The sequence below is a fragment of the Neopsephotus bourkii genome, unplaced genomic scaffold (assembly GCF_033783945.1).
Source record: "Neopsephotus bourkii isolate Nb327-2 ecotype Australia unplaced genomic scaffold, CSIRO-AGI_Nbou_v1 NB_1526, whole genome shotgun sequence".
NCBI lineage: Eukaryota > Metazoa > Chordata > Aves > Psittaciformes > Psittacidae > Neopsephotus > Neopsephotus bourkii.
Window position 1 is genome coordinate 1,782,664 of NW_026902002.1, and position 17,997 is coordinate 1,800,660.

At 40.6% G+C, this 17,997-nt stretch overlaps 1 protein-coding gene across 1 annotated transcript in view; it reads left to right on the forward strand.

Annotated features, from left to right (window-relative positions):
- Positions 1-17,997, forward strand: part of ADCY5 (adenylate cyclase 5) — a 220,499-nt gene that overhangs the window by 176,294 nt on the left and 26,208 nt on the right. The window contains exons 9-11 of the mRNA XM_061370062.1: positions 11,805-11,827; positions 16,558-16,702; positions 17,864-17,961. Of these exons, the coding sequence (XP_061226046.1) occupies positions 11,805-11,827; positions 16,558-16,702; positions 17,864-17,961 (266 nt within the window). The remainder of the gene's footprint in view (positions 1-11,804; positions 11,828-16,557; positions 16,703-17,863; positions 17,962-17,997) is intronic.

The window sequence follows — 17,997 nt, forward strand, 5'->3', positions numbered from 1 at the left end:
GTAAGGTTGGATTAATCAAAGTAGGATGCCAAAGGCAGGCATTGCAACATTGCCTTTCCTGTTAAAACCTGAAGCAACTTAGCCTTATAATTTCAAAGCAAGTGTTAAGGGTAGTTGTTAGATAGCCCTCATGCAGGACCCAGATAATGTTGCAGTGATGTGCAGTTACATTATATTGATATGTAGATATGAATACATTTGTGGGCAGGGAGTAAGATGGATGTTTATAAAGGACACAGTTTTTTGTCATAAACTTAGAACATTTTACATTATGAAGACAACAATATTTCCAGAAAATAAAAGAAGGACTTTTTTTTGTTGTTGTTGTTGTGGTGCTGCTTAAATTCCCCCAAAGAGAATATTAAAGTTCCCTGAATTGCATTTTTGGAAGGGAACTGTTATAGAAAAAGAATTTGGGCCATTTCTCTTTCCTTTGAATGCTGGTTCTTGTAGCTGTCTCTGTTCTTAGATATATGAGCAGTAGTCCTGGATGACATGGATTAATATCAAAAGTAGCCATGTACTCTTTTCCCCCATCCCCCTCTTTTCTAATGGCATTTCAACATGCTGCTGTATCTGAGCACGTCAGCAGGGTATTTGGCAGCATTTGTGTAGGAGGGCAGCCTGGAACGCAGCATAGAGAGGTCTTTGGTCCTTGTTCCTCCTCGCTGTGGCTTGGGGCTTAACCTCTGCTGGGTCCAGCTACCTTTCCATGATGCTACTAGTCTAAGTTGGTCCCCTGGGCACACAGCTTTTTTTTTCAGGCACTTGCACTTACATGTAAATCACAGAATCACAGAATCCCAAGGGTTGGAAGGGACCTCAAGAGAAAATCTAGTCCAACCCCCAAAAGTTTTTGTCCTATAAATAGGACAAAACTTACATGTGTCCATGCAGCAGTAATCTGAAATGTCCTGGAAAACTGGAGTTATTTTCCTGCTCCTTCCCTAGCTAACTGGGTCCCCTAGCTGGGATTTCAACTGTTCCAGCTCATCCCATCCTGCCAACACCCACTCCATCTCCCTCATACACCAGTTTGCCTTCCAGACCATCCCCAATCCTTGTTTTTCCCCTCCCATTGCTTTGCAGTGGCCTTTCTTGCCATGCACAGCCTCACGGAGGCAGCAACCAGGAGACACTGAGGTTGCTCATTGCTGACTCTGAACTCCATTAGCTGGTGGAGCTGCTGCCCAGAGAAAGCCAGTCCTGGGGACGGTATTGAGTTGGGCTGCTGGGTTAGTGGATGCCCCTAAAAAGCTGGTAAATTTTCAGGTACGAGTGGACTGGGAGAGCAAAGAGCCTTGCTGTGAGCTGGCGGCTCTGCTTGGAGCCCTGGCCCTGGGAGCCAGCCTTGTTGGACTGGGTGATGCTGCCAGCATGGAATCAGGTGGAATGTTGCCTTGCCCACTCAAGGCAAGCAGGGAATCCTAGACAGGATCAGGTCTGTGGCTGTATATAGGGTCTGAAAAGAGCAGCAGCACAGCTGCTTTCTGGTTTCATTGCTTTTTACAGCAGGTTTTCTTGTTTCTTGAACAAAAGTGGTCAGTCTAGGACCATTAACTATATCTCTTTGGAAATGCAGACTTTTGTACTGCTCAAAGGAGTAGCATCCACCAAATCTCCATATGCCAACTTTGTCTTCCCCACTGTCTCTCTGGTCCAGTTCTTAATTGCAATAAGAATTGAAGAATTAAAAAATAAATGGACTTGAAAGCATTTGAGAGTACAGGTATATTTATAGCTATAAAAATATTTATACACCACTAAAAAATACTTTGCTTTTCCCAGTATAGATTTCAGAGTGCTTTTATAAATATTGATGAATTTTAGACTTCTGGAAATAATACTCATGTGCCAGTTTTTATTTGCAAAACAAAACTACTATTAAGAAACACAATTTGGAGTTTGTAGTTGACTGCAAACTGAAAGAGGTTTGCTATAAACAGCAATAAAAAGGCAAATGTTGATACCATCCAAGCTCTCATGAGACCTCACTTGGAGTACTGTGTACAGTTCAGGTGTCCTCAACACAAAAAAGACATGGAACTGTTGGAACAAGTCCAGAGGAGGGCCATGAGGACGATCAGGGGACTGGAGCACCTCCTGTATGAAGACAGGCTGAGAAAGTTGGGGCTGTTCAGCCTGGAGAAGAGAAGGCTGCGTGGAGACCTCATAGCAGCCTTCCAGTATCTGAAGGGGACCTATAGGGATGCTGGGGAGGGACTCTTCATTAGGGACTGTATTGATGGGACAAGGGGTAACGGGGTCAAACTTAAACAGGGGAAGTTTAGATTGGATATAAGGAGGAAATTCTTTCCTGTTAGGGTGGTGAGGCACTGGAATGGGTTGCCCAGGGAAGCTGTGAATTCTTCATCCCTGGTGGTGTTCAAGGCCAGGTTGGATGAAGCCTTGGGTGAGATCACAGTATCACAGTATCACAGTATGTTAGAGATTGGAAGGGACCTCAAAAGATCATCTAGTCCAATCCCCCTGCCGGAGCAGGAACACCTAGATAAGGTTACACAGGAACGTGTCCAGGCGGGTCTTGAATGTCTCCAAAGAAGGAGATTCCACAACCTCCCTGGGCAGCCTGTTCCAGTGTTCCTTCACCCTCACTTAGAAGTTTCTTCTCAGGTTTAAGTGGAACCTCTTGTGTTCCAATTTGTACCCATTTCCCCTTGTCCTATCATTGTTTGCCACTGAGAAGAGCCTGGCTCCATCCTCGTGACACTCCCCCTTTATATATTTATATACACTAATAAGGTCACCCCTCAGTCTCCTCTTCTCCAAACTATAGAGACCCAGAGGTGTCCCTGCCCATGACAGGGGGGTTGGAAGTAGATGATCTTGAGGTCCTTTCCAACCCTAACTATTCTATGATTCTATGAAAATTACAGATCTGTTCTCGATGACAAATGATTCTCTTGCATCTTTCACCCTGCTCAGAATTATTGAGGTTGTAGTGGGAAAACCACATACAGTTTGTAAATACAATCCTTCAGGAGAATGTGAATGAATTGAACATAGTCCAGTGGGGAAAATTAGAAATTAGGGGAGTTTCAGCAGTGTGACCTGTGAAAAAGTGTTGAAATATTTGGTTTATTTAGTCTAGAAGGGAGATGACTGATTAGAAACAAAAGTCTTCAAAGACATGAAGGCTTGTAGGGACAGAAAATAGTAGTAAATCATCCTCCATGGCAGCAAATGGCAGGATTAAAAATAATCGTCTTAATTTGCTGCAAGGAAGATTAAAGTGAAGAAAAAGCTCAGATGCAAGGATAGGCTGTATAAGCAGCTTGTGAAATTCCTTATTTTCCTGAAAACATTTTATTTATTCTGTTCAGAGCTTTACAGTCTGGAGAGGCATCACGAAATCCTTTGCAAATATAGAAACAGTAATGTAAAAAAGTCTGCATTAGGAGAATTTATAGGAAATTAAGAATATCATAATATGAGATAGATGAAAAGATTTCGCGAAGTTTTCAATCTAGGTTGCACAGAACTTTGAAGCATCTATCTCACTGTTGTAAGGGAGCCAGCTATACCTTCATTTACCCTTGTTTAAAGAACTCAGAGGCTGGAAATCCCACAGTCTTGCTGGGCATCCTTTTCAGCAGTTTATTTTTGTTGATGTTTCACTTCACATTCCCTCACTTCAGTTTTAAAACACAGTGAAGCATGAGCTATTCACAGTAGAGGACAGTTTAATTTTCTCTTCTTTACAGTTATCTTCTCTGTATTTGAAGACTATTACCATGTCTCTGCAAAGGTCTGATTCCCTCATCAAGTTTGTTCCCTAGTTGGTGCTTTCAAGCCCAGTGGTTATTCTTGTTCCCCTCTGAGCACTTGCCATTTCATCAGTAAGATGATGAAATCTTATCTTTCATCATCAGTGCCCACACCAAACCCAGGACTCCTACTGGGGCTTTATTAGTGCTGCTCAGAAGATGGTTGTCGGCACAGCCTAATGCTGCCCAGCAAAAAAACCCAGCATTAGTTGTGTCATGAGACCTACTCAGCTGTGGAAAGCCCTGCTGTTGCATCTTAAGGCTGCCATACGCTATCATATTTATTTTACACTGGGTAGTGGGACTGAGCAACTTTGCTTGTTGCAGAGATACGTACTTGGGGGAAGGTTTAGATGGTCAGAAGCAGGTACTTCTGAGTCTTTATAATCAAATGTGAGCAGAGTGGCTAACGTAACTGCTGAGCCCAGTTGTAGATGGCTGGCAGATTTCCTTTTATTTTTTCAGCTGCTGGAAAGGTTTAACATTAGGAAGTTTAGGAACAGAAAGAGGAAACCCTGAAGATCTGTAATACTGATTTCAGTCTGACCATGCTTCCTTCTGTCATGAGTCTGAGTACAACTAATGAAGCATTTAATTTGCAGTGAAATTGCGTATGAAGTCCATGTTATTTACAAAGTAAAAATCAAAATGAAATCAAATAGGATTATACATGTGTAGGCAATATGACTGCATGCAGATGTTAAAAATGAGAGAAAAGGTTTAAAAAAATGCATCTAGGATATGGCTACTGCTATAAAGAACAAGCTCTTTTTTCAGGTGGAATCACTGCCTGATTCCTTGTGGAGCTGCTCAGAGCTCTGCAGAGTCTTCTACATCATATTTATTGCTTGGTGTTTGCTTTCTAATGAAAAAACACTCATCTACAAATCTGGTCATTCAACGATAGAATATAATTCTTTATCCTATTCACCTTGTCCTAAATCAAGCAATTCTCTTCATGTTGCATCGCAAATACAGCTCACTTCCTCCCTTTGTCTCCAAGTTGCACTTACAATAGATGTTCTTGTTACTCTAAAATCAGTGTCAGGGAACAGGTGCAACAGAGGAATGCACACTATAGCTGGTTCTGTGCCAACTCTGATGCTTAAACATTAGAAGTGATTAAAAAGTTAAAGTAAAACTCAGTACAGCAGGTTTTCATCAGTCAATAGTGCAGCCCCATCAGAGAGGAGTGAATTTGAGGCCATGGATGAGGCACCAAGGGTCTGCCTTCCTTCTAAAGGTTTCATTTAACTTAAGGTCATTGTTATCCTCTTTTCCAGCAATCATCTGCTAAATCTGGTAACGGCAACACTGACGTCAGCAGAGCTGGACAGGGGCACCCAATGGAGAAGAATTTGACCCACTATTTTTTTGCTGCTATTGTAATATGCAGAATGCCCTGAACTCGTAATCAAGCAGGGAGAAACCCTTGAGCAATCTTTTCTGCTGTAATCTCCACATATTGCTATAGACCTGGGAGGAAATTGTTAGTCTAGTCTGGGATTTATATAGCCAATTTGGTTTAGATAGCTCACAAACAGCAAGGGGAGGAATCCTATCCTACAGTTATGCTATATAATTGCTTTGGTGCTTCTGAAAAGAGGATTTGCCTGATTCACATGTTCCGTGTGATCTCATATAAGAGTGTGGGAGCCATATAAAACACTATGCATTGCTCCAATTGTCAGAGGCTTCATACAGCTTTTTATTCTTATGTGCAAACTTTAATTCTAGTTGATCAGGGCTTGCAGTCATTCTTGATTAAATTCTTTAAAAGAAGGATAAGAGCCAGCAAGATGCAACAGCTAATCTGCAGATGCTTTGTGAAACTGAAGTGGAGTTTAATATTTCCATGGAAGCCTTGCACTGATCATTTTTCCACCAAAAAAAAAAATTCAAAAAGTTAAGCTTGAATAAATAAAAATACCAATTCCCCTTTATTCACAGAAACATTTCCTCTCATGTTCATGGCAGTGTTGCACTGGTGGGGTTGTGGCACTGACTGGAACGATTTCCAAAGCTTCCTAAACCAGACATAAAGCTTTAATGACAAAAGGATGCAGTCAGCAGGTTTGGGCCTTGTTTTCAGAGAGGGTGAGTAGCTCTGGTCAGCACCAGTGGGTGATTTCAGTTAAGGCTGGTTAGGCCTGCATCTGATTAGAAGTCTATTTGACAGTAGTTTCTGTACAAGTTTGTGAATGTCATCATTCAGAGTGTAGAGATGAAAGGACAGAGATTAGGAAGCCAGGAACCAAATCTGAGTATTTCTAGAACTACTTATTTGTATGTCTTTTTCTGTTTTGTATGTTCTGATAACTGTTCATGCGTGAGGAGCAGAACCATGTGCCATGTACCAAGGACAGAGCCTTGAATGTCATGGTTTAGTGTGATGTGTCCCTGCCCATGGCAGGGGGGTTGGAACTAGATGATCTTAAGGTCCTTTCCAACCCAAACTATTCTATGATTCTACGATTTTATGATTTCACTTGAAAACATGACATTTGAACTGAAGTAATTTAAATTCAGAGTTAACAGAAAACAGGGAAATGTGAGTAACCTGCACTTCTCAGAGGTGTGAGTTCAGAGCCAGAAGTTAATTAAAAGTAATGGGGAAAACTTATTTCAAAATCAACCACTTATGTTCCATAGATATAAATCTGATGGGCCAAATAAATTAATGTGTTTGGCCAGGTCCAGTATACCAGCTGGGGGCTGTGTACGAAATCATTCTGAGTAGAACAAAGTAGAGGGTTTCACCATCTGTGAGCAGTGCAGAGGAATGAAAGTGTATTTATCAAGTGCGGTGGGCTGCAGAAAGGAAGCACTTCAGCTTTCCTTTTTGGAGCTTATTAGTCTGTGCTCCAGCTATAGCAGGCACACTCATCATATAATCTGTTTCATAAAGTGTTTTTCTGCCAATTTGTTGTTCTGCACTTATATGCTTGTTAAATATCTTTCCTATCAGGCTTAGTATTTTCTGTGCCAGTTCTTTCTGGACAGTGGTATAAAAATAACATTATTTGTGGCTTGAGTGTTTTGAAGTCCTGCAGTTCTGTTCCGGCTTTTACACCTGACAGTATCTATCTTTGTAGCCTTGTCTCATTGACCACAGGGACAAAGGCAGAATGTATAACACTGCTGGAAACAGATGTGAATAATTAGTTTTGTGGTAGGGCCAAACCAGGTTTGTTTTTAACTGCACCTACAGTCAGCCTGTCACTCTCCTTTTCTGTTTCCCATGGGCACTGTCTCTGTGAAGCACTTTCGCTTTTCAAGCTGGCCTGACCTCTTACAAAGCTCATTTTCTCCCTAAGTCTAAAGTTCTTTCAATTTCTGCTTTAACACGATGTAAGTCTGATTTCAGCCTTCTTCTACAGATGGAAAAAGGGCAAAAAAAATTAGTTTCCCTATGATTTTTGCTCTTATAAGTCTTTGCCGGAGTTACCAGTGAAGTTTTTAAGGTGGAATCCATGCTTCCAGCCGTGTTGCCATTAAGAAGGTCACAGAGTTCATCAGCTCCTCTCCTGTCTTATTTTTGGAACTAAATTAAAAGTTAAAAGGATGTAAAATCTATTCCACTTTTCTTTGCATATTTACAATATGTTAATAATTGCAGCTAATGTTCTCAAAGTTAGAATTATTATTTCTAATGGTTCTTGATTTGAAGCATTATGGTATAACAGTCAGCTTGTCATGGCTTTGACAAACACTTTATCATTCTATTTAAGGAATCAGTTTTAATCTTCAAAGAAAAGAGCTTAGTTAATTTAGAAGTCAAGCAGAGAGATGGCAGTCATATGAGCTTTTAGCACAATAGATATTCATAAAATATCCCCCATAAAATAGTAAGCCTTAGGGACAGATGCAGTAATATAAAATTCCCTCTTTTTTCCTCCTGCACATGTCTACTCCCACTGAGGATAGTCATTAAAAGTAAATGCTTGTAAATTCAGAACCACCTGATGTGTCATAAAAATTATGGGGTTTTAAGAATCTTATGTAGAAAAGAAAAAAAGAGTAGGACTGTTCTTTGGTATTAGTGCCATTAAGGGAGTTGATTCAGCTAAGTTTGGGTTAATATTCCTGAAATCAGAGAGGGAACTGTCTTAGTCTCAGAGCAATTATTAAACGCTATTACCTTTACATTTGCAATCTGATGGCAGAATAATGCAGCCTCCTGAGGGAAGGGGAAAAACTCCAGTATCAGGGGTATTTAAAATGAGACTGAATAAAAATTGCAGGACGTCGTATATGCAGCAGTCCATTAGAACTGCACTGCCATAAGACCTATCTCAAGCTTTACATTCCCTTCTACAGAAAAGGAATTTTGGCCTTAACAAGAGCTACTTCATTATCATGATTATGGAGCTATTCTTGAACTCCTGTGATTCTGTATGATTCTGGTAGCCATCACCACTTTTGCCATTTTCATCCCTGATGACAATTCCTAGCCTTTTCTTTATAACACCCTAGCACCCTAGAAAGCCATTGGTACTGCTTCAGTCTGCTGGACACAAATCCATAAATAATCAAAAGGGATTTGTATACTTAACTCCAGGAACTGGCTGTTTTCTCTTCCTACCCTCTTCATCCCCCTCTCCTAAAAAACAGTCACCTCATTTTTATCAGCTGCTTTTTTCTGTCATTTCTTTGGATATGTGTGCAGAAATACCAGTCTTGACATATCTTTGTACAGCAATAAGTCTTTTTTATACGCAAACAGGCTGGGTACAGCCCCAGCCCAGCTACCCAGGGATGCTGGAGAGTGGCTTTATAGACACACTCTCAGCACCTGTCTCTGTTATTTCACTTTCCTGCTTGAGCTTGGATGTCTATAACAACATGAGTGTGTTAGTGCTTTAGGAATGAAGGCAAAACCATGTAGATCACATTCCTGCAGGATTGACTGTGTTTAATGTTTACCCTGTGTGTAACACAAACCATTGCAATTCATGCGAGCAGCTTATGCTGACCCAAAAGGCTTGAATTGGAGCAAAGCATCTGGGTCCTAAAGGAACTTAACTGTTTGCCAGCTGTGAGGAAGAAAAAAGACCCACATGTCTTTAGTGCCCAAGCCTCATGCAAAGGGAAGGACATCACTGAAGTGCAAATTTTTCAGTGGACCAAGCGTGTCCACAAAGTCGGACAAAGTAGGAGGTGAGAACACATTAACTAAAACCCAGGGGAAAAAAATCCCTCCAAACTCAAAATAGGGTGGGCTGCATGGCCCTGTGTGTGCAGTCATCTCCTTCATTTAAAAGGCTTCTTGGTATGTGATTGAAACATGGATGATTCAGTAGATAGGGAAGAAAATCTCTGGTCACGGTCAGATCCTAGAGGTATATTTGCTCTGTATCCTGGCAAAGATGGTGCAAATAAGAAAGATCTCCTGTAATAAATGACCAGCATTTAAGAAGCTGTGTTTGAGGTTTGTTGTTTTTTTTTTTTTTCCTAAAATAATCCTGCAAACCATTCTCCATAACAACTCCATTTTTGGCAATTGTGCTTGAAGAACCTTTCATATTAAATAGGAGCATTTGAAGTGAATCATTTAATTTGCTTAACTTAAACAGGTTCCTACTACATTTAATTTTAAGCTGATCCTCTCTAATTAAAGTTCAAGTCACTCTTAAATATTTAGCCTTGTTAAGTGAAGATCCAGGAAAGAAAATGTAATCATCTTTTCCTTTTTTGCTTTACCTGAAATGTGCCCTTTTTTGTGTTTTAGCTTTGAAACACCAATTCAATTCGAGCTACAAGCATTAATTATTTCCAGGGTTTCAAGCACAAATTAGAATTTTAAATCGAACAGCTAGGTCAATTAATTCTGTATTATTTTAGAAACTTTCCTTATAACAGTTTTGCTGGGGGAGAGAAGGAGGGGAGAATCAAATTCCATGTTAATCGAGGAATGCCCATATAAATGACCAGTGAAATATGCAGCCTATGTATTTTTCCACGCTTGAATATTGGGGAATTTGTTTCAGGATATGCTTGCTAAAGTGTTTTGGTAACTTGACCTGGTTGACATCTATCTTCAAACTTGTGCACCTGGAAGGCAGGAGTATGAGATCTGTGTCTAGTTCAGGGTTTCAATGGGATGAATGCTGTCCATGAAAACCAGACTATTTTAGGGAATTTTCCCTCTGCAGTCAGTCATCCAGTTCCCATGTGGCTATGCTTGAAAATGTGAACTTGATGTCTAATAAGCAAGTACTGGCTCTTTTCTCATCCATTCCTTCCCCTTATTTTTTGGCTGGTACCTATTTATGTTCAGCTGGCTATCTTTTTTTCTCAGCCTGACTATGACACCAGACAGATTAGTGAGAATTTTGCCTCCATGATTAATCAGTGAGCTCTCAGTTTTGGCACTGTGTTGTAGGATTGCTTAGAGGATAAATAAATAAATCAATCAGATATTCCTGACAACTGTAAAATGACTAAGAGTAAAAAAAAAAAAACTAAAACACTAAAACGCAAAGCCACACAACAAAAGTTGAATGATTGCTTCATCACCCCTTAATGTGAAATCAAAAAGTACATGGGGTTTCTTGGCTTGGATAACTGAGAATGCTAACTTTGAAATCAACATTCCATTTCCTTCTTCCCACTGGATCTGCTGGTGGTTGTTACATGGGACTGAGAGATTTCCTTTATCTTTATTTCTGGTGGGTAAAGTTGGATGTGCAATTTCTATTTAGAACTGTGGTTTTAGTCTGAAACAGAGTATGTAAGAATGGAAGTTGCTCTGTCAGTGAGTCACAGTCCTGGCTCTTGGCCTGAGTAACAAAACCCGCTTTTTCCCTCTTGCAAAGCTGATGCTGTTCAGGGAGACTTTGTTGGCTTTACCTCTGCTTCTCATCGTATTACCAACATTGCTAACTAGTTGCAAGGGGAAAATCTGTTCTTGTTTAGTATTTGGTCAATATTCATGTTTCTGGTGGCGTTGGACAGTGCAGCTGTAGAAGACATTTGCCCAAAGATTTTTGCTCTCTTACAATCAGGATAGATCTCAGTTTGCTGCCCCCAGCCTGGTAGCAGCTGCAGATCCAGCAGCTGGAATATCCTCAAACTGCTCTGAGCAGTTTTGGATTGAGGTCCCTGGGAGAAAAACAAAAGGAACTCTTCCTATCTCCCGGCTACTTTTGTTTTATGTTTTGTAATACAGGGTACAAACTCCATGCTTGAGTATTTGACCCTACTTGTCAAACATACAACTTTTCTGACAGTTAAATTTAAGCCAAGGTGTCAGAGAGCAGATTTTGTCTCAGCCCACGCCAAATGGCCGTTTTGATGCAGTTTGGTCTAGTAGGTATGTTAATGCTGAACATATAAAATGTGCCTCTGTATGTATTTTTCTCTGAGGCCTTCTAGCCACTTAAACTACGGATGACCCATAGATACACAGACTTACTCAGTTCAATGGCCCTGAAGGGACTGTGAACATTTGGGTATTACAAATATTATAAATAATTTCTGAAATCTTACTCAAGGAAACATGTTTCGTGTGTGCATGCAGTGAAGGGAGAAAGGAGACCCCTTGAGGTTCCACCTGAAAAGATGAAAACCAAAATGCATCCAGCTTCCTTAGCCAGGTTCTGGCATAGAAGTGCAACCTTGGGGACTAAAATAAGTGACCTCTGTAATCATTCCGAGTTTCACTGCAAGTAAAATACAACCTCGGTTATATCAGCATAATTTCTACTGTATCATTTGTAATGAAGACTGCAAGAAAGAAGACACCTGAAATACAGTGTGCCAGCAGTCAGCTGAACCATTTCCCTTATCTTCACTTTGACAAATTTATATCTGAAAGCACGTGTTTTTCTGAAGCTGCTCCATCTGCCTGATGACATGGCAGCACAAAGCATTGCTGTGGGTGGATAAGGCTATGCATCCACACCTAACAGACGAGTGCCCTGAAAAGTCCTCTGTGAAATGCCGTTCTCAGGATACTTGTGTTCTCAAGGTCAGCCTGTTTCCTAACCCTTGTGTCCTTCTCCTTTCTTTCAGGGCTTTGAGGACCCCAAGGACAAGTAAGCAAATTTACTTCTGTCATACACTGTTATGCTTGCACATTTGGGGTTTTTTTCTCATATCAAAAAAAGACAAAAATTAATGCCCAGCAGCCAAGAATAATGCCTGGACTCCCTAGAGGTTTCTTCAGGAGGAACAGCCAGTTGAGGGCACGGGATTGAGTGATTTGTGCTCAGAACTGCCACTGTCCTCAACACTTGTATTTAGCTTTTGTAATTAACTTACTTTTGCTGCTCTTCCCCTTGCCCCCAGTATTCTTTGCTATTTGCTGCTTTGAAAATATCCCAAGAACAAAATCTTCCTGTAAAGTATGTCTAAGATTTGAACATCTCTGATAAGTATGTATTCAAATAGATAGAGTTTCTGAGTTTATTTGTATGTATTTTATATTAATCATTGTTACATATTGCTTATTTCTATATATAAAAATGAACTCAGAAATTACAGCTTATTTGAAAATGTCAGTTCAAACTTTCATGCTCTAAAATGCAGCCACATTAAAGTAGCATTTTCTTTTTTTTTTATATAGCCCTTTAAAAAATGTCTAAAATAACAATTTAACAAGAGTGATATTTTGAAAAATTGCTTTTGGAGGAAAAGCCCAAACTGTGTTCACTTTTTAACTTCTACTGCTGGAAACAGCAAAAACGTTTCCTGTACTGAAGGTGTTTAGAATAATTTCACATTCAGCCTTACTGAATGGCATTAATTGTAAGCTTGCTTAGAACAAGATAGGTGATAGTAGAGGAGACTGATACGTAAACTATGTTGCTGTTGCTTCTTACCAGCTACTTTCTCGGGCTGTTGGTCAGGACAAAGTGGACTTTTGTGAGCTGGGACAGCTAAATGCTTCTGTGAACCCTAAGTATCCAGCTTTGGGAAAATCCACATTACGGTGATTGAGCATTGAGAACAACTCCCTGAAAGTAAAGGGAAATGATAAGTTTGAACATGGCAATATTAAGACTCCTTCTCTTCTTCCCCTGCCCTTTAATGCAAACACCACTTTGTTAACATTTAGCTCTGTGCATCCTGGGATGTTTCTCGTGAAGAGCAAGGTGTCTAGGGAGAATCACCAGGGTTTCCTGTTGCATCCATGGCTGCTGGGAACTCAGTTGATGATAGTTATACTTTGAACAGAAGAGAGCTAACAGATTACAACAAAATAATTCTTAGAAATACATAAATTGTGGGTATCCCTCATGAAACAGCATCCCTCCTCATAGTTCGTGGAAGAAAACATAATTTCAACTGCCTTAGTACTGGTCCATAAGAAGAAAACATAATTTCAACTGCCTTAGTACTGGTCCATAACAGTTACCCAGCTGTCAAGGGACTGCATCTCCACTGTTGCTCCAAGGACTGTAATCATAGAATCATAGAAGGTCATCCAGTTCCAACCCCCCTTCAATGAGCAAGGGCACCTCATACTAAACCATGTCACCCAAGGCTCTGTCCATCCTGGCCTTGAACACTGCCAAGGATGGAGCATTCAAAGTTTCCCTGGGCAACCTGTTCCACTGCCTCACCACCCTCACAGTGAAGAACTTCCTTATATCCAATCTAAACTTCCCCTGTGTAAGTTTAATTGTCTCTTCTTTGTCCTGCAGTTTGAGCTGTTAAGGCCAATAGCTAAAAGCTGTGTATTTACAGTGCTGATTCAGTGTGATGCTATCTTATTATACAGCTTGCAGAATTTTTGGATATCTGTTCAGCACCAAAAGAAGCTGCTACTTGCCTCAGCTTCCCTTGATCCAGAAATCTGTTTAACTTAAGAACAAAGATTTGGCAAAAAAAAAAAAAACACGATGTCTCTGGCAGAAAATGTTCATGTTGATATTGCTTAAAATCAGATACCTAAATCATGTCAAGTGCTCAACCCAGTGCCTTCACATCCAGAAACACTGAGCATCAATACTCCTTTCAAAGGAAGACGTAGGCACCACACACATCTGGAAAGAAGACCTGACACTTAGGTGCCTAAATGCAAATTTAGCTATCGAATCTAGGCACGAAGTGTTTAAAATTATGGCATACATGTAGTTTTGGCAGTGGTCACACTCTTCATTTGTAGAAAGTAATTAAATCAGCAGAACATTTTTGGATTACTCTGAAGCCAGCATCGCTGGGTTAGCTGCTAGATTTCACATTTGCATGCAGAGTGCTAAAGTTGCTCCAAGCTTTCTTCACGATGTTCCTGTCCCTTACAACAGTCTTGTGTGGCTGCATTTGGAGAAATCTCAGCAGTGCTTTTAAGAGGTGTTTTTGGAATTTCAGGGTGTCCTGAAATCCTTGCTCTGACTTACAGGCAGGGGGAAATTTTGTATTTCAATTTAAAATCATACTTATGCAAATGTACCTAAACTGACAAATTACAAAAATAAATTACTACAGTACTTCAGATTGGGTACAGCTGACTGCAAAAGTCACCTGAGCAGCTATGTATATGCAAGGTGACTAAGCTTTCGTGCAGTCTACGTGAAGGTGGACGCCTCACTGCAAATACCCAGCAAAGCAATTTAAAACCTGCAGGGGTATTTCTACATAATCTGCAATCACAGAAGTTGTTGTAGTATTAGAGATACCCTTAGCAGTATAATGACCTATTATAAAACTGGAGACATCCAAGGCCAAAGCCTGAGCAGGCAGTCTCCTCTCTGTCTTCCTGGGTGACACTTTTAGACTGGAACTTGGAATTTAACTGAGGTTCACCAAGATGCTAGGCCAACTCTTCCTTCACTTCTACGGGAAAACATATTGCATCTCTCGTACATGGTATGTAATGACTAAATGTGAATGACCCAAATGTGAAAATAACTCACAGGATCTTGGAAGACATTCTGTAAATAGGAAGCCTAATGATTTCCTTGCTCATTTTTATGAGTCCAGAAAACATTATGAGGACTGAATGAAAATAAGCAGCAGCATCTTGAATGCTCAAGCAGATGTGCTTCCTCTAAGGAATTATCTAGAACTAAATTGAATGTCCTGTCCTTTTTGGGACAAAACCACTTTCAATTTCAAAGTGAAATACTGAAGTTGAAGAAATTAAATAATTCTAGAGCCCCAAAATAAAAAAATCTTTTGTCCAACCCCACTGAAATATTAAGATTGGCTAAAATAGAGATAAGAACTTGAGACAAACTAGGTTTGCCATTGCCATAGGGTCACTAAATAGATACTGCTGTTGTGTCATCATGACCCAGTTGAGATATAGACACATTCAGCTCACTGGGACAAAGGGAGGTGGAATGGAAATGCGTAGATGGACCTGATTTATTTTTCCTTTGGCAAGAGGTGCACGGTAGCTTTGGGGTACAGAGGGCTCCTCAAAATCTGGTGCAGTTTTGCAGAAAGCTTTGGAAGAGCCTTTCTTTTGGAAATGGACCTTTAACTTTTCAGAGTCACATTCTGGTTTGTAAGCTGTATTGAGCAATCTCTGCTTGCAGCACAGTCATACTTGTAAGGGCCCGCTGGCTGCAAGACAGTGTGCATTATGCACTGTTACGCAGTACAGATAAAACCAAGAAACTAAAGCAGTGTAGCTTTTCATCCTGCTTGTCAGACCTTGGGATTTTTTCACCAGAGTGCCTAAGGTGAAGGCCACAGAGCATGAGCCATATGTTGCTCTGCCGTCATGAGGTTAGCGCATAGAAATAGTTATTCACTGGCATATGCCGCAAGTGAGGGCTGTATTCCAGTGGATAACTATTGGCATATCCTGTGGATAACCTTGGCAATCATGCAAGCAAAGCAGAAAAACAGCACTTCAAGATTAGCTTTTAATTTCTGCCTATAGCTAGTTGTAAGGCAGGCCATTAAAGTAACAGCATCAAGTCACAAAAACCCTGTTAGATTTTAAAACAGCTAAAGAGTCTGGGGAGGTGCTTCAGGTTTCCTCATCCTCAGTGCAAAATACCTCAGGGTGATTAAGTTTTCAGTGTCATTTTTTTCAACAGTTTTTGAAAATGAGCCTCATTTTCCTGAAGCTGTAGCTGAGCATCAGAAACACACTGATACTAAAGCTGTTAAGCAGTATAGAAATCTTGTTCCACAGTTTTAGAAAGCAGAATCTAATTTGGTTTTTGGTGTTTTTTTTTTTTTTTTATTTTGCTACCTTTTTCAACCTTTCCTTGAGTTAAGTAAATATAAATATCTTGTAAACAGAAATTTTTGCCTGGTTTATGCCTTATACTCATACATAACTGCATGAAAGGGAGGCAGTGGGGAGTCAGGCCACATTTTTTTCCTAGAGGTTTGTTCTGTAAGATTTTTTTCTCAAAAATGGGTCGTTGCTCAAGTTCAGAAATTTTCACAGGAAATGCTATTGGGAAGCAAGAAATATGACTGGTTGCGTAAATCATTTTGCCAGTCCAGGTACTAACGGCTATAACAGCAGAGCAGGTGTGGAGAAGAATAAGTTAGAGGACTCATAGAAGGAGACTATGGTTTTAGAGCATGGACAGCAAAGAGACCACAAGGAAAGAAAAAGGATGTAGTACAGAAGAAGGGCAAGTAAATCAAATCCTTTTCACTACTGGTCTCAGGACTGGCAATGAGCTGTAGAGCAGATAGTTTTCCCCTTAGCTCATAATCTGTTTTCTAACTTGAAGCTGTCATGAGCAAAATGCCACTAACATCCAGCTTGTTATACAGTGAAATGATAACATATGGTGAAGAGGGGGAAATTATCTTGTCCTCTTATGCTCCCTTTTTGTGACATCTTCAGGAATACGCAGGAAAGTATGAACCCAGAAGATGAAGTGGATGAGTTTCTGGGCCGTGCCATTGATGCCAGAAGTATTGATCGGTTACGCTCTGAGCATGTGCGCAAGTTCCTCTTAACATTCAGGGAGCCTGACTTGGAGAAAAAGGTAATGTTGTCTAAAACTCATTGCAGTGCATCACTCAGTCTTGTTACGAGTTTTTGTTCTCCTGCGTAAGGTCGTGATTATATATCTATAGGTAAAGCTAGGTTTTAAGTGTTGGAGATGGGCTTGTGGTCTTAGAAAATCTATGCATCTTCAAGGGAACCTTGACGTAAATGTCCCTAGAAAGTCAAAGTCATTGGAAGGAAGCACTGGTCAGGAAACCCAAGCCATTTCTGTCAGATGCACATGAATATGCAGTGATGAGCTGTAAAGAGAATCCAGAATAAACCAGATTTGTTTCTCTGACTTTGAGGCATCTGAAATTGAGATTGCAGTCACCCCTTATTTCCCTCAAATAACTGGAGAAACCTGCTTCAGCTTACTGAGCTCCAAATCACCTCTGGAGGGGCTTTTCCCTGCCCTTTGTCCCCCAGGTACTCCTAGGGCTCATTAGGGTGCAATTTGTACTCTGGTCATTTTTGGGAGACCATTTTAAGCAATAAGGTGTCTGGATAAAAGCTGAAGCATGTAATTTCCCCCCACTCCTTCCCTTCAATTTTATAGCTGAAAACTGCTAGGGAAATTAGTGGTTCACCTGTTCTAATCACCTTTTATTTTGTGGTTCAAACATTGAGACCATCTGTACTGAGAACCATGCTTCAGGCTAAATAAAGCATCTTTGGGAATCGGATGCAGCTCCCATGTGACCAATATGTTGACAAGTAGTTGGAAGCAGTAACTGCGTGAAAACCGCAGCATCCTCGCACTATCATTAGAACAAGCCAAGCTGTCTGCACAACTACAAGGTTTTCTCATTAGCAATATTCATCCCTGCTGGAGGAAACTTCCCATGGAAGAAGTTTAGGTCTGAGAGTGGTGACCTAGAATGCTGTTGGCAGCTAATACATTTCTGTTCCTCTCGTGCGAGTGGCACATAGTGACTCCTTTCACCACCCAGCTGTGTGGGTTTGTTCCCTGGTCTTTGGGTCTGTTCAAGCAAGCCATTATAGCCTGCCCAGGGAGAAGGGGAGTTTGTAATGTTAGCTGTTTCTTACCAGCACTGCTTTCCAAGGACCTAAACAGAAGCCAAGCAAGAAGTCTTTGTGAAGAAAAAGCAGCCAGACAAATTTCCCACTAACATAACCCTGTTTGCATCTTTTGCAGTACTCCAAGCAGGTGGATGACAGGTTTGGAGCCTACGTGGCTTGTGCCTCCCTCGTCTTCCTCTTCATCTGCTTTGTTCAAATCATAATTGTGCCACAGTGAGTACCTTTTCATCCCTTTGCTCCCATCTGCTC